The following is a 21048-nucleotide window of genomic DNA, read 5'->3' as shown; positions in this document are numbered from 1 at the left end:
CCGGGATTCGGTGGGTGGGGCTAATGGGCTTAAATAATAAATCCGAATGAGGGATACGGGCTAATGGGCTTGATTATATAAGCCCGGCCCAGTTTCATTGTTGTCAGACTGGAGCACAAAGTAACGGATCTTTCCGCAACTATTTATTTTCAAGTCAATATATATAGATTATACATTAATTATATACAATTTTTTTTATTAACTTTAATTTTAAAAACTGAGTGAACGACTATGTAAAATTAATTTCACAATGGAAAAAGTAATGGTCCACAAATAGTTTTTGTGTCGTTGTTTAAAAAATTCCCCATTTAAGAAATTTACACGAAAAATAATTGGATTTACATAATTGGAATAATAGAAAATTATTTTTTCATAAATTATGTTGGACAGACGTCATTTAAGTACAATATTCATTCTACATATTTTGTTAACATTTGTTGACCTTTTTTATGCTTCTATTGAGTCGAGGGTCTTTCGAAAACAGCCGTCCTACATTGGTAGGAGTCAGATCTGCGTACACTCTACTCTCTCCAGACCCCACGATGTGGGATTTCACTGGGTTGTTGTTGTTTGTTGTTGTATATTTTGTTAACATTTGTGTGTGTCTTGTCAAAATGATAAATACTACATTATTTTTCAAGTTACGTTGATAGCTGTAAATTTCGATCTCGTGCATTATAATACTTTTTATGCAATAAATTAAGTGCAAAGAGAAAAATTATCTCAAGAAGTTGAAAATAAACGAGGTGAAATGACCTCGGAGACTTTAGTATTTTGTTTATATTGTCAAGTAGACTATTTTATTCGTGACTTTGTCAATTGAATACTTAAATATTTTAAAATTCAATATTTAAAACTCTTTTCTCATTCGATCAGTGTACGTGTAATACGATTGATTACACATGAAATTTCACGTCATTTTTTAATGACACATAAAAAATTAAGTATTATAGAATAAATTAAATTAAAAATAGGTTGCTTCTAACTTTTTTTTTTAAAAAAAAACAATAATTATTCTCCATGTTTGCTCTAAAAATTTGAGCACCTATTTCATTCCAAATAACTAAAATTCTTTCCCATTTAACTTGAATTTTCAACTACAAGTTAACAAACACAAAACCAACAAAACCTAATCACAATTTCAAAGCAGAAGAGTGGTGGTGCCGGGGTGGGGTGGGGTTGGCATTGAAGAAGAAGAGGGGATTTGGGATTATTTTTTCCCCTCGTGTTTTAAAATCTATTATTGAAACTCTTCCAATTGTAATTGTATTCACATGCTTTTGAACACATGCAATTACACACTTTGTACAATTCATTCATTTTAATGCCACATAAGTTTGTAAATGGCCATAAGGATTTAAAAAGTTGAGTTTCATCGAAGTTAAGTGTTCAACTAGTAGTCTGAGTCAACTACAAGAGTCTTCCAAATTGAGTAAATAGTTATTTCAATACTATGTCATAATAAGTTGGAAAAAGCTAAATCACTATAGGTTTCTTTACCATTTGTTGGTAATAGAAAATTTATAATGTAAGGGAATTAAGTTATTTAAGATTTGAATGATTTAGATCCAAATAAAGTAAATTAATTATTAAAAAATTACAGAATTAAGTCAACTACAATTTGTTTAGGCAAACGAATTTATCCAGGTGCTAAACAAAAGTCATGGGGCTACATTGTTGTTCTATGAGTATTTTTCTTCTTTTTTGTACTTAGTTTTTTTTTGGTAGGGTTTATTTGGTTTGAAGGGAGAAGAAAAACATTTCAACACATATATCTACACATAAAATAACACATTGTTTGATATAAAGGATTATGAAAAGTAATTCATGTAAATTTAATGCAGTATTTGATTGATTGTTATAAAAAAACTAATCTATGCATTTTTCAATGCAATATTTGGTGAGGAATAATCCACACTACCACACATTAAGTTCTTATGTAAGTATTTATCTATTATGCCATGCAAAATAAAATATGAAATAAAAAGATATGTATCATTAATAGGATCAGTATTCGTATTCAGTAGGGGGTGGGATCAGTATTGTTTTTGAGGGGTGGGACATGGTATGGTACGGTATTTAAAATTTTGATATTTGATTTTTCAAATTATATCATTATCATATTAATATATTCGGTATGATTCGGTATTTTGAAGTTCGATCTTGATATTTTGCGGTATGATAAATCGGTAATCATAGTTTATTCAATTTTGATTAATTTATACTCGTACAATAGAGTATTATGACTTCGATAATTTAATAAAAGATCATCAATTGTATCGTACTAACACATTAGACATGTAAAAATATATATTCAAAAGAAAGTACAAATAACTCTTTTTTGTTAATCAATTACATTGAATATATATTTCAATCAAAATAGAATAGTCAAAATTTTCTATTTCTAAACATTTAGTTTATACTAATACTAGGTTGCATATTTGTTAATATTTTAATAATATATATATATATATATATATATATGTTATTTATGTAACTATATATTTCGATATGTTATTTCTAAATACTAAATATCGTATCAAATACCAAAAATATTTAAAATATATACATATATTATACCAAAATCATAATATCAAAATTTTTAAAATAATATGATAATTCAATATATATCATACCATACTCGCCCCTAATATTGGTTAGGCAAAACCAAAAATGGGGGAAGCAGAGATGACGAAATCGCATTGGCCGGCAAGCGCAGAATAATTGCTCATGATTTTAGCGGTGCTCGTTAGAGACATCCCTCCCACGAATTTCAAAATTTTCTTCAATCGGCAAAAAATGTGAGTACTTCCCTTTTTATCCAACCCGACCCCACCACAAAAGAAGCAGAAATTTAAAAATGTACCCCAAAATTTTAAATCCAACTCTTCCTTGTGATCCAACAACCAGGCCCTTATGTTAAATTGACTAATCTAGAAGGGCTTCTCGTTTGAAAGTTTACATAATTATTATACATTCAAATCGGAAATCCAAAAGACAGAGACGAGACGGAGAGTTGAAGCAAAATTGGGTGAGGAAAATTGCGAAGAGTGGAATGACGATGGACCGAGAGAAGGAGAGAGAGGTAGAGTTGGAAAGTGCAATGTACACCAACTGTTTGTTACTAGGGTTGGATCCATCCATCATCGGAATCGGAGCCGGTAACGGCACACCTCGCGTCGGACTTTTTCGTCATTCTAACCCTAAATTGGGCGAACAGCTTCTCTACTTTATATTATCTTCTCTTAGAGGTCCTACTCAATCCGCTAAGGTAATTGCTGCTTTTTGACCTATCAAAATGAACTTCTTAGCACACCCGTGATTCAGGCTTATACTTTCTATGTTTTTTTGGATGCTGTTGTTGTGTTTTCTTACTGCAAGATCTTTTCAGGATTTCGATAAGGTCTGGCCAATTTTTGACTCCGCACAATCTCGCGATTTTCGCAAGGTAATTATGTACATGATTCTCCTAAGCGGATAGGTCTTTTCAGTCTAAATAAATTGAATTGGATACACACAATTTGTATAGATTTGTTCAGAGTAGGTCTTCTTCTAGTGAAAGCTTGCTTATTTTATTTTATTTTATTTTTGGAAAGCTTAGGTCGTACAGGGGATTATAAGTGAGCTGGAATCACAAGGGGCACTGCCTAGAAGTAATTCGAGGGTCTCATCGCTTGCCACATGCTGTGGACCAAGGTTGGCTCATTGATGGCAGTTCAATTGATATACCACTCTGGTTGTGGTTCATTTTAATTATTTGAAGCTATCATTTGATTTTTCTGTATCCTGGTATTATTTATTCTCTGCGTTGTGTGTTGCAAACGGTAGTCCAGTTCAAGTTGATTCAACTCGGCAAGTAATTCGATCAGTGGTTAGTTATTACAATATTGAAAATAGTTGTCCTACAGATACCATAGCTTCTGTAAGGGAGTAGATAAAATTTTTGAAGTTTGAATTGCGCAAGGGTCATAAGAAAGTTCTTGCACCTGTGTAGCACTGAAATGCCCTCATTCCAGCCCGTCCTAATTAATTCCATTAATGAATGAATACTAATGAGTTTTCTGGTGCCTTTATCTAATTATTGAATTTCACAATACTTTTGGAGTGGGAAATGATTCCTCTTGTAAGTGGCAGAGCTAGATAGTAGTTAACATACTCGTATAAGTTTGATTAATACCCTTTAAAGTGAAGTTTGCATGCTGATGTGTCAAGAGTAAATATTATAGCCACTATATTACTTAATATTCATTATATATTTCACATGTTTACTGCAGGTTTGTTGAACTTCTATGGCAACTTTCATTGCATGCTTTGAGGGAGGTTCACAGGCGAATGTTTGCTGCTGATGTTGTGTCTAACCCCTTGCCTGCATCATTAACAGATGTAGCTTTCTCACATGCTGCCACACTACTTCCTGTAACCAAGGTCTCTCTTCTGATCCCTTCCATCCGCTAGGCTTCTAAACAGATCCATTTTTGATATCAGGGGTTCTTGTGACCTTGAAATCTAACAGCTTAATCACTTGAAGCCAAGGTTTTAGTTTTCTGCATATTTTAGATGCAAGGCAGCATATGATGTGACACATATGATATGACTAGATTTTCTTTCCTAATGTGGAAGCTATTTACTTGTATCACATTGGCAAAAGAGCTTACCAGTAGTCTGTGCTTAGCACTGATTGTTATTATGCTTGTAACTGGTAGAGTTGCTGCCATGTGACCAGGAGGTCATGGGTTCAAGTCTTTGAAACAACCTATTGCAGATATGCAAAGTAAGATTGCGTACAATAGACCCTTGTGGTCGGACCCTTCCCCGGATCCTGCGCACAGCGGGAGCTTTTGTGCACCGGGCTGCCCTTTTTTTTCTTTGCTAGTCTTGAAGCTTCAATTCATATGTATTGCAGACACTATCACGATTCATATGAGAAATTATTTCTAGTGGATGGATCTAATTGCTGTCTCTATGTGAATAGGCTAGGATTGCTCTTGAAAGAAGAAGGTTTTTGAGTAATGCAGAAACAGCAGTTCGTAGACAGGCCATGTGGTCTAATTTGGCTCATGAATTGACAGCTGAATTTCGAGGCCTTTGTGCTGAAGAGGTGAAAGAAAATCTTGTTACCTTTCTTTGAGGACTTGGAGTTGAATTTTTAGCCCCTTATTCACTGCAGTAAATAATTGTTTCTGAGGATCATCTTTGATCTCCTTTGTCTCAGGCTTATTTGCAGCAAGAACTGGAAAAGCTGCAGGATGTGAGGAATAAAGTAAAGCTGGAAGGTGAACTGTGGGATGAACTTGTATCAAGCTCAAGTCAGAACTCACATATGGTTCAAAGAGCTACCCGTTTGTGGGACTCTTTGCTGTCTCGCAAGAGTGCGTTCAATCAGTATCTCACTTGTCAATTATAGCCTAATAATACTATGCTATTAGCGTGCTATTGCAGAGTGCTTCTCTCAGTGATCTTGCAATGTACTAGAGTTTTGTACACCTGGCACTTAATTGTATTATGTATATATTTATACAGATCAACATGAAGTTCTTGCCTCTGGTCCGATAGAAGATCTTATTGCTCATCGTGAGCATAGGTAAGATCACTTCCATTTTCTCTTGGGTTTTAAAACCTGGCTTTGCCTTCATAGTGTTTTATTATTTCTTATCATTTAGGTATCGTATCTCTGGTTCAGCTGTGCTCACAGCTATGGATCAAAGCTCTGTAGCTCCACCACCCGATTTAGCTTCTTCACATCCAGCTAATAAAGACCAAGCTGAAAGATCACAAGCAGATGTGAATAGAGAAAAGCATGCAAAGAGTTCAGATTATTCTCATATTCAAGCAGACGATAATGCATTTTCTCGAGTTGATGAGAGAATTGCAAAAGGCCAACCTACTGTTGATATAGCAGAAGTTTTGAGGCGTTGGACACATGCTCTACAACGTGTTCATAAGCAATCCCTTCAACTGGTATGCTGATTCTTTTGACTTGAGATTCTATAAGCCCTGTCAAGCTCTTTTTTTTCTCTCCATAAATTTCAAGCTTAAAACATCGCCTGGCAGTTTACATAAATGTTTGGAACAATTTTCTTGTTATGTGGATTCAAGTGGTCCAGGTGAAGCAAAACCTTTTTTTGGGTGGGCCTAAATACGGTGCAAGAGCTTTCAACATCTACTGTTTTGCGATGTCATCGAGCACCATGTCTGCTCCTATTTTGGATTTTACAAGTAGTTAACAGGAGAATCTCAATGTATTAAACAAGAGATTAAAAGGGTTTAAACCTGTTTTTACACTTTGGAATTCATTTAACAGTTTGAATCTGTATTTGATTTTAATTTCATGCTTTCTTTCTGGTACCACCACTATTTGCAGGCAAAAGCAAATGATGGAGAGGGTCCAGAGCTTTTGAGGAGTTCACATGATGGTGGTTCTGGTGCTCATGCAGAGTCCTTGGCTGCAACTCTTGCCGAACATAAGCAGCACCTTGCAAGCATACAGGTCTGATATTCAGTCTAATTTGGTTGCACTTATGTACTATTATACATGGACTCCGGTGAGAGTATTATTATCGATGCATATAATTCAATGAAAGCAAGGTGGTTGGTAAGCATCCAAGGTGTGACCTAGTGGTCAATGAAGTAGGTTGAGAACCATGAGGTCTCATGTTCAAATCCCCAAAAAGGACAAAAAACATGATGTGATTTCTTTCCAGTTGTCCTAGCCTTAGTGGACAAAGTTAATTGGTACCTGTTGTTGGTGGGAGGTGGTAGTGTCACGACCCAAAAACTGAGGTCATGATGGCACACATCTCAAAACCCAATCTGATGTGTAACCCTAAAAATAAAACTCATACAAGACTCCCAAAGGGGAAAGTGATGCCACGATTTAAATAAAAAGAAGAAAAAAAAACAATGAAGAAATTATCCCAAAACCTGGTGTCATAAGTATAAAGAGCATCTAATACAAGGTTCGAATCTGAAGATACAACATAAGTCTCTGAATGATACAAAAGACTGAAAAATAAAGATAGACTAGTGACGATCCGAATTCTGGGACCTCACCACTAATCTGAGAATACACAATCCGCTAGAATATTAACTGCCACGTGGGGTACCCCGACTAGTATCTGCATCAAAAAGGGACACAGAAGTAGGGGTGAGTACAATTCACATGTACTCAGTAGGTTTTAGTTGACTGAGTATAAGGAATTAATCAAACCTATGAAATAAACTAAGGAACGCATCCACCTGCATACAGAAAAGTCCCACTCCGGCATCGGTGCCGCCAATTTATATATATATTGACGCGAGTAAAGTAAACCCATAATAACAGCTCATAATCACAATTAACCAGATAATTCAAGCAGCACAAATATCAATGCAATGCAATGCAATATGATGATGCAATGATGTGGTGGTACGGTGGAATCAAGACTGTCGCACAGACTGTCGTATACACCTGCTGAGCTGTGCTACCAAGCAAGGCACATGGGGGTCTTGCAGACCATATAACTCAATCACAATATCTCATTATCCTTGCCACCTCCTCGTGGTCAAGGGATCACAATGCATCCACTACCCTGCCGGAAAACTGCCTCGGTCAGGGACTCAAGATACAAAGGTTAGGATCACAATGCATCCACTACCCTGCCGGAAAACTGCCTCGGTCAGGGACTCAAGATACAAAGGTTGGGATCACAATGCATCCACTACCCTGCCGGAAAACTGCCTCGGTCAGGGACTCAAGATACAAAGGTTTAAAGGTGTTTTATTTTCTTTCTCAAAAGGAATTTCCATATTTCTCAACTTCCCATGTTTCATGATATGATGAATGAGGATGAATGCATCAAAACACATATGCATGGAAGTAATAATCAACTCACATGTGGTATAAGGTTCAAAGTTCTCAAAACTTAACCTACACATGATATTCACCCTCAATAAATAGTAACGGGAAGAACACACTTTCATTTAAATATTCACCCCTTTCTCAACAATATTTCAATACTCAAGTATGCTCAAAACCCCAACTCAATCTCTCAGGCGGCATCACAAGTCAAATAATATACTCAAGCCTCTCTCTTAGGCAAATCATAATTCACATGCTCTCAAAGCAAATAAGATAACAAATAAGGCCCCCACACGGGCTATGTAATACAAATAAACCCCGTCACGGCAACACATTAATAAATAAGCCTCCACACAAACATCACAATATATATAACATTCTCAACTCATACTACAACCCCATCCCAAAGTCTATAACATATGAATGACTAATTACCCCATCTCAATCTCAAAGAAAGATAGCCAAACCTACCTCAATTGCCGAAACCGCACTCGAATACCTCCACCGGACAAGCAACTCTCGAATTCAGCGCCCGGAATGACAACCCACTATCAACAATGAAACATACACGTCACAAGGAGTCCAATGACACCCATATTGATAGGTTTCGGAACCGGGGGTAAAATAGTCCAAAAATTAACTATTTTCGAAAAGGGTCAAATCTGGAAATTTATTGAACAATCCCATTCTATTGGTAATAAGGAACTCATGGTTGAAAAACCCATAAAAATAGAGCTCAAAACGAGTTGAAAATCACAATTTTTCCTTAAATTCGGATTAGGGAAGAAACAAGAATTTTTGGGGTTTGAAACTAAAATTTAAGAGTTAAAATCGTCAAAAACTTAATGAAAAAGGAAGGTTTTAGGTCAAAAATCACTTACCCAACACTTTGCCTCGAAAATCTCTTCTCAAATCACCTCAAGGAGTTCAAGAACTCAAACAAATGATGAAAACTATTGAAATGGGAAGAAAGGGGCATTTTCTGCCCAAAAAGTTACTGTTCACGCGTGTTACTGTTCACACGTTTTGTACAAATTTTTGAAAATCACCCTCAAGATCATTACAGGTAGGTATCCCGTGATATTTGTCGAGGAAAGCTGGCCCGGACATCAAGATTATTAAAAAAAAGGTGGTTGGTATAGTTGGGTATTGTGATTTGTCACATTTCTCTACTTTAAGTACCCCTCTAATCACCCCACAAACAAGAAAAATGAAAGTGAAGTAAATGATTCATTTTATTTCCAGAAAACTGTTTGAATAGCTCAATATTTATCTTGACCTAGCAGTATTTTGCAAGTCAAGCTTGAAATATATAATTGCTAGTATTGCTATGTCTCAATTTAAGTCCTTCTAGCTTCCACATTTTTTATTGAATATATTCTTCTCCTTTTGTGGTGGGAAGCATCTTTCCTTAAGTATCATTGTTTTTTCATAAGGAAAATAAATTCCACATTCCATATTGGTACAAAATTACAAATAAACTGGGTTACATGTTTGTTCCAGTGGGGTCATTTTGTGGGTTGGGTGGTTATTCTCTTCAAAGTGTACCTAGTTGTCAGTGTCCCTGTCCTATCTTCTTTTTTTTCAAACTTTATTCCTCAAGTTATGTTGATTTTGTCACTCTTTACTATATTATCCACAGACAGGTGTATACCCCCGTCTTTATTGGTTATGTACTGTACATTTCTGTCAAATCTGGAAAGTGGTCTTTCTCTCATTCACACCTGCATGAGGTGCTGAAAATATTCAATTTTTTTCTTTGAAGTTGTAAACCTTGCAAAGCTTGAGCTTCAACTTGAACAATTATTTCAAGCTGAAGTTGTGCTCTGGATATTCCACGTGAAGGTGTTCAAAGCTTTAACATTCACACAAATTTTCATCTTCGGGAAGCTTGTTTTTAAAAATGTACAACTATTCAAAATCAACTTTAACTTCCATTTCTTAACAACTTCAAGTTCAAACAATGTTTTTCCAACTTCAGCTTCAAATGTTGTTGAACAACTCCTATACGACTTCAGTTGATTACTTGACGAATTTAAATAATTCTTCCTGTCATTCTCATGTAACTAAATTATTGATAATATTACAATTATACTGTTGAAAGTTTATGATGTAAATTCATTGATCTCTAGGTGCTCATAAATCAACTGAAGGAAGTTGCTCCATCCATTCAGAATTCAATTTTAGAACTTGCAGAAGAAGTTAGTAGTATTTCATCCAATTCTTCTAGAACGGCCAATTTTCAGGGCAGATCTCATTCACCGGTCCAAGCACAGAGCAGTGGGAGGACGTTGGTAATGTTTTGTGAAGCATTTTGTGGGACTTCCTATTACCTTCGTGAAACAAAAGAAAAACCTAAACTACATTGATTCTAACAGGAACACAGCGATGATGAGGTATCTGACATGAGCTCAAGATTGTCATCCATGCAATTTGAAAAGACATCAGCCAGTCCCACTACTTTGAAGCTCCCACCTTTGTTTAGTGTAACACCAAATTCTTCAGGAAAAGGTGGTGCACAGAAGCGACAGATCTCAGCCCAAACCAGCCAAATTGAAAATATGCCTGAGAGGAAGTCTCTGGATCAGCAATTTTTAAATAATTCCTTCGATAATCGTCCACAAGGTTTTTGTTCTGCCTTCTGAATGCGTACATTGATTTCTTAATTGCTAGACTTAAAAATTTATTATGTATTTTTGCAGATAATGATACAAGCTTTGTTCAAAATCTGAAGAGATCTGTCAGAGAAGCTGCACTTTGCTCCCAATCTTACCATCAGGGATCATCTCAAGACAATCGTTCTGATGATAGTTCTGAGCACTACTTTGAGCCTGTCCCAGGCTTAGGGTTTTCTCAGCATGGAGATAGGGCAAACTTGTTGAGCAGAAAAAAATTGTTTGTGTCAGAACCAGATTCATCATTTTTAGGGACTGCTGCACCAGATAGTCATATGAACATCAAATTTGATGGAATACCTGACTTATTAAATGATCTGCAGTCTGTGGATGACTATGATGGTTTTCTTTCAACTATGGGTTCAAACTCTTCATTTTCTGATGCACATAGGTCATTTCATGATATGGAGGAGGCTCAGGATCAAGTATTTTCACCTCCTCTGCTTATGGATGCATCATTGTTGGCAGATTCATATGAGGATTTACTTGGTATGTTTGTTGCAATCTTTTACCTAGTAGATCCATTTTTCCACAGTTTCCCATGCTGATTCTCTGATGCTTAAACCTTCACGCTATATCCCTGAGTCCCTGAACGGTGGTTCCATGCCGTAACTGATAACATGGAATGATGATGTTTTGAAATCATTTCCTTTGCGTGATGTTAAACTCTTTCTGGATAAATAACCCTCTTTGGTCACTTCCCTTTGAGAGATAGCTTTGTCTAGAATGAGTCGCGTTTTATTGCTCTCTTCCCAGTGCATATTTATTTAGGCTGTTCTTCTTATTTGTGTGGAAGTTTCAAATCTTTGTTCTTCTTGGAGATCCATGAGCTGTTCTTTGCTCTTGATCCACAAAGGCAACCTGTTTGTCAAAGTAGAAAAAATTCATTAGCAATACCACATGCATTTTTGACAAACTTCCCATTCCTCATTGATACTTGTGAGAAATATTATTGAATTGTGTCTCTACATTATTACATTGAGACCCTATTTATAGACATTACATTAGACTCCTTTCCCAAATAGGATCCTACATTATAATTTTTTTTCCAAGTAGGATTCTATATATTATTCCTATTTCCATTCTAAGTAGGATTGTATATACTATTCTTGTTTCTATTCCTATTCTAACAATACTTACTATTGAAATGGAACTGGTTTGTTTTTGCACCTGTTAGTAAAAGCCCTTTCTGGGACCCATCACCATTTGCCTATGATATCTTCCGCAATGTCTTCTTTATTGCTCTACCAGGATATCGATAATGTAATGTTTTAATAGAAGTCGTACTGTTGCAGCACCATTGTCAGAAACTGAAACTGCTTTGATGGAGCATTGAGATCAAACATTGGGTGATGTTGCTGCTCAGCTTTGAAGAGATTGCTTGGAAGCTTGTACTGCCAGCCTTTCTGTTGTTGGAATACCCTCCTCGTACTAACTTCCGTCTGATTGTGTGATTTCTTGTATTTTTCATTGCTTCAAGTGTCTCAGCCTTTTATCTTTTGCATTTCATTTGACTTGGAGGAGCAGAGGGAACTGAAAATCAGAACATTGCTCAGTAAGCGTGACCACAGCCGAGAGAAGATTTTGATGTGCTTACCCTGGTCCTGTCAACGTGAGCTTGTTCTTCTGCAGGAGATCGGCAGGACTGCTTCAGACAGTTGTGGGCTGTATGTATATTGATGGGTAAAGAAATTTTATCTTGCTCCTGATTGATTTCTTTTTTTGTTTACTCTGTAACAATTCGATCTAAGGGGAGCCTTGGAGTAACGGTATAGTTGGTTCCATGCTGGTTCAAGCCCATTGATGCTTGCGTCAGGATAGACTGCATACATTATATTCCCTTGGATCCCTGAATCATGTGTGACCACGGAATCCTTTGTACACTAGGCTGTCCTTTCTTTTGTAACAATTCAATAGATACTGTTGAAGAAGTAATTTATCTGTTCGTTTGTTCTATAATATGGTATATATTTATTCAATTGCTGTTTGATGAAATATCTGACTGAATTTTTTGTACTTATTTTACCTAAATGTTTTTTACTAAAGGAATCTCTCCTTGTTTCCTGTTTATTTAACTTAAATATGTTTGTCCATACGAATCTCTCTACAGAGTGATATGTTTTGGATATTGACATGTTGATTTTGAGAGCTTGGGGCCGGTATAGTCGGTCAGTAATTTTGTGGATAATAAGGCCAATGACAGTAACTTCCACCGACTTTCCATGTGTAGATCCCTTTCTCTATCTGGTTTACTCTAATAGTCATTATCTTCAATGAATGCTCCTTTGCTTAATTGCTTCTGATAGGTTGAGTGTGACCCACTTTCATTTCTTACAGTTTTACATATTAGCACAAAGTCAGTCTGATATGATAACATTATGGGAAGAAATAGAATGCCAAATGATTGAAAGCAAGAAACATATTGTGCTGAATTACTGATATAGTAACAGTTAAAGCCCATGGAGGAAAGTCTTCAAGCGTGAACGAAGTAACAGTTGGATGTTATAACTGAATAAAATATGGACCATTCAGATTTTATCTTTGGGAGGATATAACCTTTGAATGCCCTTTTATTTGATTCTGATTGGATGATTAATTTCTGACCCATATTCTTCCCATATCTCCAAGTAATATTGCGAGCACTTATGCCTCTTGTTTTTTACACACGGGCGTACGTGAAATTTGAACACTTAAAAGGGGAGTAGTTGGAGTAGGGTGTTTAAAACTGAATCATAAACCGACAATTCAAATTGAATTAATGATTTGGGAGTGATTTAGAATTTATAAATAACAAGTTATTGATTCAAGAATGGATTGCTTAACATATTTTACTTGTGCAATTCTCCTCTCCCCCTCACACAAATAAATAAATAATACCACTTTTCACCCAACTACCATTGCCACCACTGTCTACCAAATTGTATTCTCCGGTGGCAGCAACGATGACATCTTATGAGTTTAGGACTTTCTATGAAAAGTCACTGATGGAATGCATTCTATAATCGATTCAGTTAGATAGGTAAAAAACACCGATCTATTTTACTCACTTTTTAAGTCAAATTGTGCAAAAGCCGAATCAAATCACATGATGAGCTAGTTTGGAGCTTAACTGTATTAGTTTCTAACCCTAATTAGAATACAAAGCTTGTTATAATTGAGATTTTGATAATATTACTCGCTTTTTTACCTAATAAGTTTCTCATTTTTCCTTTATTTTTGTTTTACTTTTAAGTGGGATAAACGCAGAATTTTCCGTATACGCAATCCATCCACTTTCTTCTTGTTCTTCCAAAATGTCCTATTTAACCCTGACTTCTATGCGAGTTTGTCAAAATTCAAAAATGTCAAAATCCAAAGGTGAGAATAATTACGGCAAATGGTTTTGAGGTTGAAATGACTAAATAAGAATATGGCAGTAAAATAACTCTTCTAATTTGAAATTATCTCGGAGAATCTAACTAGTGTTGGTTGGCTATTAGAATTTTTCCCTAGTTGGTGAGAGTTATTTTGTCATAATTTAATTTTTATAATTATTAGAGTTTTAATAATAAAAAATATATGTAAATTATCTTAATTTTTTAATTTTATAAAGAATATTGAGTTGAAGTGTTATTTTGATAATTAGTTGGTGATAATTCATATAGAAAATACGCACATAATTTGAAATGAGACTAAAAAAATAATAATATTTAAGTATGTTTTTCAACCTTGCTCTAATTATTATAAATCTAAGAAGAAAAGAAAAGGAGGTAAAAAAATTAGAGAGAAAAGCAAATATCATAGGAAAAAAAAGAAGAGAGAATAATTGTAGCTAACCAAACACATCCTCAGCATCATAAACAACAACCAGAAATTGCTTTTGTCTAATCCCATCACACACCCCTTTCCCTATCTTTCCTCAGTTGGGGCTGTTTTTAGATTTCGATCACTAACCCCAACTCTGTAAAGTTCCAATCTTTTCATTAACAACTCATTTTTATATCTGAGTGCTGCTTTTTGATCTTTATTGACCTACTTTTTTGTGATTCTTGGAAGGGTTCCGTACATCATTTGCCCAGATCTTAATATTCTTTGACCTAGCTGAACAGCCCCAAGTCTTCAGCTAAAAAGAAGAACAAAGGTTTAATGCACCTCACCCATTCTTTTTCTGGTTGACAGCTAGCTAGCATGGATAGCTAAGATTTTTCAGTTTTTGATTCAGATTATTGATGCTTGTTTGTGAATTAAAATAATTTCCTGCATCTGGGTTTTGCCTTTTACACTTTTTAGTTCACCAAGAATACATCTTTTGTATTGTTAAATGGAAGTGCACATCATATTTTCTCCAGAAAAGATGGATTTATAGGCTTCCTGAAAATTTCGTATTTCACAGAACTTTCGTAGTGTGGAGTTGTTTACTTACTTTATCAAGAGAAAATAAGTAAAGGGATTAGGTGACAAGTGTTGATGTTTTTAGCTCTTTTCTACATGAGATTTCTTCATTTAACTTCCTTTTTTGTTATTTTTTTTTCAGATGAAAAGGAGTTTTATTCGTCTAGCCAGACGCGTCTGTGGTTTCATGTAGAGCTTGTATATTGGTTTTGGGTGGTGGAAGATAAGGATTTGGGGTGGATGAGATCTGCACTGGCTTGCTAACAATTGGTTTTGCTGCTTAGACCTTTCAGATTGATGAAAGTTCTGTTTCGAGAGTGTTTCAATCAGTAAAACATTACGACCAGAAGATCATATTTTCAAGTGATGATCAAACAGATACTCAATAGGCTGCCTAGAAAGCCTTCCAAGTCAGCAGAAAATCGTGATGGAGGAAGCTCTGCATCACCGTCAAATGCTTCAACTAGTTCTAGAAGCAGTGATTTGTCTAGTGCGCGGTCAGGAAATTCAAGTACCACTACTGTTTCAGGAGTCACTTCTTCGACTTTAGGACCGAATCATGGAGATAGGCCACCACAGGCTGCAAATGCTAAGGTGAATGGAAGTGCAACAGTTTTTCCGTATGAGACCTTGCCTAGTTTTAAAGATGTACCAAGTGCTGAGAAGCAAAACTTGTTCATCAAAAAACTGAACTTGTGCTGTGTGTTATTTGACTTTACTGACCCAACAAAACACTTGAAAGAAAAAGACATCAAGCGGCAGACATTAGTGGAGCTTGTTGATTATATTAGTTCTGCGAATGGAAAATTCACAGAAACTGTCATTCAAGAAATAATTAAAATGGTGTATTTAAATCTGTTCAGGCCTCTTACTCCTCAACCTCGTGAAAACAAAGTATTGGAAGCTTTTGACTTAGAAGAAGACGAACCCTTGATGGATCCTGCATGGCCACATCTGCAAATTGTGTATGAGTTCTTTCTCAGATTTGTGGCATCGCCGGAGACAGATGCAAAATTGGCTAAGCGATACGTTGATCACTCTTTTGTTCTAAGGTTATTAGATCTCTTTGATTCAGAAGATCCAAGAGAAAGGGAGTTCTTGAAGACGGTTCTGCACCGCATATATGGAAAATTCATGGTGCACCGCCCTTTCATTAGGAAATCAATCAACAATATATTTTACCGGTTTATCTTTGAAACTGAGAAGCATAATGGAATAGCAGAACTTTTAGAAATTTTGGGCAGTATAATCAATGGATTTGCACTTCCACTGAAGGAAGAGCACAAGTTGTTCCTTGTTCGAGCTCTTATTCCACTTCATAAACCGAAGTGTGTATACATGTATCATCAGCAGTTATCTTACTGCATAACACAATTTGTGGAGAAGGATTGCAAGCTCGCTGACACTGTCATAAGAGGTTTGTTGAAATATTGGCCTATCACAAACAGTTCCAAGGAAGTAATGTTCTTAGGTGAGCTGGAGGAGGTTCTAGAAGCAACTCAGCCTCCAGAATTCCAGCGCTGTATGGTGCCTTTGTTTCATCAGATCAGTCGTTGTTTAAGCAGCTCACACTTTCAGGTGAGTAGTTCCAGTTATTTGGTATTTTATTTCTTTTCCTTCGCTCTTTGCCTGAAATAAATCATGGTTTGCCTGACTGAACCTTGATATGCTTTCTGAATATGATATTGAATAAACTGTTCATTAGTACAACACCTTTTATGCAAGGTATATGTTTAACTAAAATAGATGTCAGGTGCCGGTATTGCACATCTATCATGGTTGTTGCCAATCATCTATGATCAAGTTTAGGTTGAAATTGGAATATGGTGTAAAGTCCATTCTCTGTTTCAAGCATTTTTGTTATTTTGGGACAATGTAATAAGTTAGTTAATGTTAGCTGGAAAACTTGGATATACGAAGTGGCATACAAAAGAGTAGAGGACCCGTAGAAAAACATGGTTCTCTAAGAATTGCAGCCAATCATCTACACTAACAGGGACACGATAAGTGCACCAAAAATTCACCTAGAACAAAAGCCAAGCCCTTAACTTCACAAATTCATTTTAAATACCTTCAAATGTTCTTCCATTCTTCTTTCTCCAAAGTATTATTGCAAGGTCCAAAGGAGCTGCATCCCAAGCTCAGCATCTTCTTCTCTTTCTTCTGAAGTCCGTTGTGCATTTCACCATTAACTGTAATCAGCATTGACGACTATATTCCAAGCTGATTTTGCATGGCAGTGCACCAGTGAGTGATATACATCCTTTATTGACCATGCGCACAAAGTACTAGTTTAAATAATACGATTTCCTTTTTTCTCGGTTTTTTTCAGCCATTACCTTACTTCTAACTAAGTGAACTGAGTATCTTTTCTGACACACTGAGAATCTAAAATGACAGGTGAACCCCTGCATCGTCTCTTTTTAAGTAACCTGCAGTAGTAGGACTTCATACAGAACAATTCATTCCCTCTTCACTTCCATTTCCACGTGGCCTGTTCCTACCGTTTCATGTTTTTGCTTTTGTAGTATGCCATTATGTTTTGGAATATCCTATCTCCATATCATGTAGAGTTATCCTGAGCCTCTTATGCTGATAAGCTCCGCTCTTGTGTCCTGTAAACACGATGAATCGTCATATCCTTCTAACTCAATGTATTATACATGATCTGGAAAGCAACTGTCAAAGTATCATTGCATACTACTTGTGCTTCTAAAAACTGATCCTATTTTCGTTCCCAACAGTAAAAATGATGTTGTTGCTAAACTCTTCTCTCCCTTTATGATGTTCCACATTCATAGGGTAATGAGATGTTTCTGGTCCTCCATCCCCCTTTATGCGTGCCACTCTTGAATGCGATCACTCTCCTACAAAGCTTGTACCTCACTGTCTAACCTCCAAGGCCACCTTATTGGAGATGTGACCACCTTCCAGTTCATTAGCCTTTCCAACTTTTTGGTGACATTAGCCCGCACATGCATGTGAGACATGTTATATGTATGGATGCTTGATTGTTGATCAATGCCTCCTTGAATCAAAAGCAATGATATTGTTATCTTCCATCATTGAACCTTGACGTCTTTGGCATTTTCTTCCTTCCCATTTTAGGGTCAAAGAAAAATCACTATACCCATTTTGGCTGTTCCTACCATCGGTTATTCCTGGCATCAGTTAGATACACATCAAGATATGTAATTTCAGCGGACAGATTTTTCATTAGAGTGACTGAGTATATCATCCTTTGGTCTTTAACTGATTTACTCCATTCATTATTATAGATCAAACTTACAAACAGTTGTGGATATTTTTAAGCTGTGTTGAGAACAGCTCAGATGCCAAAAGATCAATGAGAAATATCAAGTTGGAGATGAATGATTCACCCTTCATTAAATCTAGTGCAAACTTTATTTTGCATCAAGTTTGTACTTTGAATGAAGCTTGTTGAGGTTTGGGATTGATGTAAAAAATTGCCATAATCCTGGTTTTTGAAACAACTTGCTTTGTTTTGAGGAATCTTATTGTTGAAATTTGCTTTTAGTTACTGCAGTAAATTTTAGCATAATGAGTTGCTTTGATTTAGGATGAATTTGAAATTTGAATTTCTATTAGGTTGTTTTAGTTGTTGAGATTATTTAGCCTTTTTGAATTTTTGTTATGCAGATTATGTTTTCAAGTTGGCTAATTAAAGCCCTTCTATGCTTAATAGAATCATTGAGAGACATTTTAAACGCTTTTTTGCTGCCCATCTTTTAAAAAAACCAACAGTAGTATCAAGAGCCTCATTGATTTACAGGATCGGTGAGTTCTTCTCAAGAACTATTTTCAACCAATTTTAACCCGTCCGGGCTATTTTTAGCGCACAAACTACCGGTACCATTTTTTAACCTATTTTCAACCATGACAAACAAATTTTCACCGACGAAAATTATCTAATTTGCCCAGTAAGAATGAAACCATATTTTGAAACCTATGTTTTGGGATGTTGTGGTGGAGGAAAAATCCTTGCAACAACTCATTGCAAATCCTATCATTGTCCAAACACTTTCAGAAAAGCTAACAAACAAGACAATATTATTGAGAGTGTTTTTTAAGCACAAAACCAAAAGAAGAAAAAGAAAGATAGAAAATTTTACAAGTTAAAAAAAATCAAAATAATTAAGCACCAACAACCAAAGCAAAAATTGAGGAGGAACATTTTTTAAGTTGCAGTAACTAAAGCAAAGGAGTGTTGAAATTTGCCTACAGTTACTGCAGAAATATTTAGCATAATAAGTTGCCTAGGTTTAGGATGAATTTGAAAATTGAATTTTCTGCAGATAATGTTTTCAAGTTGGCTATTTAAAGCTCTTCTATGCTTTAATTTTTTGCTGCTTTATCTTTTAAAAAACCAACACTTACCCTGGTTATTTGAAATTTTTTTAGTCTCCCGCTTTCAGCACTTTAAAAATATTCTGTCTGCATACCAGCTCTACGGCAAGGTATTAGTGCACCAGCAATAAAGTATGTGATCATGCAACCTTTGATAATTGTCACGATCCTAAGCCTGACTTTTGCAATGCAATCATGTTCGTAAAAGCAATAAAGTTTTACTAATGACGAATTTTATCATTGTTGGCTCACAAAAAGAACAGTGATCATAAGGTAAATGCTAGAGGAAGAATGATTATGCACTAGTTTTATTTTTTAAGTAATAAGCACCAGATTTCACATACCTTTTGGAGAGTTTGGGTATGTTGGTGCATAGTCTACATGGGCAATTCGTCAGAAAAGTTTGAAACCTAATCCAGTTGAACTTTGCTCATACAAAATCCATGGAGAATGTGAAAGGAGAAGTGAGGTTCTTCAGAATCCCTTAAGTTCTTGAGCAGGAGAAAATATGCTGCTCCTTATCAGCCTAGTAGGAATGAATAAGAGACTCTTTTTTCTGTTGAATTGTATTTTCCTTCCTGCGTTTGCTACTCCCTCTTTCCAAACATACTAAAAATGAGAAGGGGAAAGTCTGGATTGCCACAGAGAGAGAGTTGCTTTTCAGAAGTTCACTTCTATTTATGTGGGTCAACAAGCAGACTAAATTTGCTGCATCTTGATGGCTTTTCCTCCTGCTGGATATAACTCTAGTTTGCTGTTTTTCAGTTGTGCCTAATGAAACAACTTGATATTAAATAACCGTACAACTTGTGAAGGGACATATTGGCTTTCATGGCTGTGAATCAAATAGAAAAATGATCAATCAACTGAAAAAATAGTGTGCTTGTTTAATGGAATGAGATGGACTGGATTAATTTGGTGATGTAACATCCGCCAATGCCTTTTTTCTAACCCTCTTTAACTTTGCATCTTCAGGTGGCTGAGAGGGCCTTGTTCCTATGGAATAATGATCATGTTGAGAACCTAATCAAACAGAATTCTAAAGTTATACTGCCGATAATCTTCCCTTCATTGGAGAAGAATGCTAGAGTCCACTGGAATCAGGCGGTGCAAAGCTTGACATTAAATGTCCGCAAGATCTTCTCTGATATTGATTCTGAACTCTTTGAAGAGTGTTTGCAGAAATTTGAAGAAGACGAGGCCCAAGAAGAGGAGGTAAAGATGAAACGTGAAATGACTTGGAAACGGTTAGAGGAGCTTGCTGGAATGAAAGCTGCAAGCAATGAGCCAGTGCTAGTTTCTCGTAGGACAACACCTCATTCACCATCTGGCTAGAGATTGAATCTTACTGTTGCTTTTCCCTTGATCAGCTGACCAGTATGCTAATTGAGGAAGGAAACTGTGAATGCGTCTCCTCGTTTGTTCATACACCGAGACTTCCTGAAATTTTTGCTTTCCCAGGTCTCACTTTATGGTAACACAAATCGAGTTGGATACCAACTCTATGCTCATATAGAGGCAAGGACTGTACATATGGAATGGTGACACCGGAGAACCTCAAGATTTTATAGTCTGCAGTCCACGTGTGGCTGGAGTTAATTTGGTGTTTGCTTTGTTGTTCAGTATGATGAGATTAGAAAAACATCATACTTCAGGTATATGTCGTAAGTTCCTTTAGGCTGCACTTGAATCTCTGTACTGTCAAAATATATGCTTTGACATTGCAGCTTGGCATGAAATATGTAGATAATTTTGATAATATTCAAATCAAGTTGACATAATTAAGTTGCAACGTTT

The 21048-nt window shown here is 36.0% G+C and overlaps 2 protein-coding genes across 3 annotated transcripts; both read left to right on the top strand.

Annotated features, from left to right (window-relative positions):
- The first annotated feature begins 2674 nt into the window (after window positions 1–2674).
- On the top strand, window positions 2675–12491 carry LOC129873033 (AUGMIN subunit 6-like). Of its 2 annotated transcripts, XR_008762641.1 has the most exons (14): window positions 2675–3271; window positions 3392–3448; window positions 3602–3696; window positions 4275–4425; window positions 4973–5098; window positions 5213–5369; window positions 5521–5581; window positions 5661–5958; window positions 6362–6487; window positions 9970–10131; window positions 10216–10462; window positions 10540–11001; window positions 11808–11940; window positions 12040–12491. XR_008762641.1 is itself a non-coding variant. In XM_055948022.1 (13 exons), the coding sequence occupies exons 1-13, from the start codon at window positions 3056–3058 to the stop codon at window positions 11846–11848; spliced, it is 2199 nt and encodes a 732-aa protein (XP_055803997.1). In that variant the 5' UTR covers window positions 2675–3055; the 3' UTR covers window positions 11849–12491. The 2 variants fall into 2 exon arrangements, 1 of the variants encoding a protein (XP_055803997.1); XM_055948022.1 differs by having other exon boundaries at window positions 11808–12491.
- A 1772-nt stretch (window positions 12492–14263) lies between these two features.
- Window positions 14264–21032, top strand: LOC129872896 (serine/threonine protein phosphatase 2A 57 kDa regulatory subunit B' theta isoform-like). Its single transcript, XM_055947846.1, has 3 exons — window positions 14264–14632; window positions 15026–16461; window positions 20227–21032. Exons 2-3 carry the CDS (start codon window positions 15250–15252, stop codon window positions 20584–20586), a joined length of 1572 nt encoding a protein of 523 aa, XP_055803821.1. The 5' UTR covers window positions 14264–14632; window positions 15026–15249; the 3' UTR covers window positions 20587–21032.
- The last annotated feature ends 16 nt before the right edge of the window (window positions 21033–21048 follow it).

This window comes from Solanum dulcamara, chromosome 11 (genome assembly GCF_947179165.1).
Source record: "Solanum dulcamara chromosome 11, daSolDulc1.2, whole genome shotgun sequence".
In the NCBI taxonomy this organism is placed as follows: Eukaryota; Viridiplantae; Streptophyta; class Magnoliopsida; order Solanales; family Solanaceae; genus Solanum; species Solanum dulcamara.
This window is presented reverse-complemented; position numbering and strand designations above follow the sequence as displayed.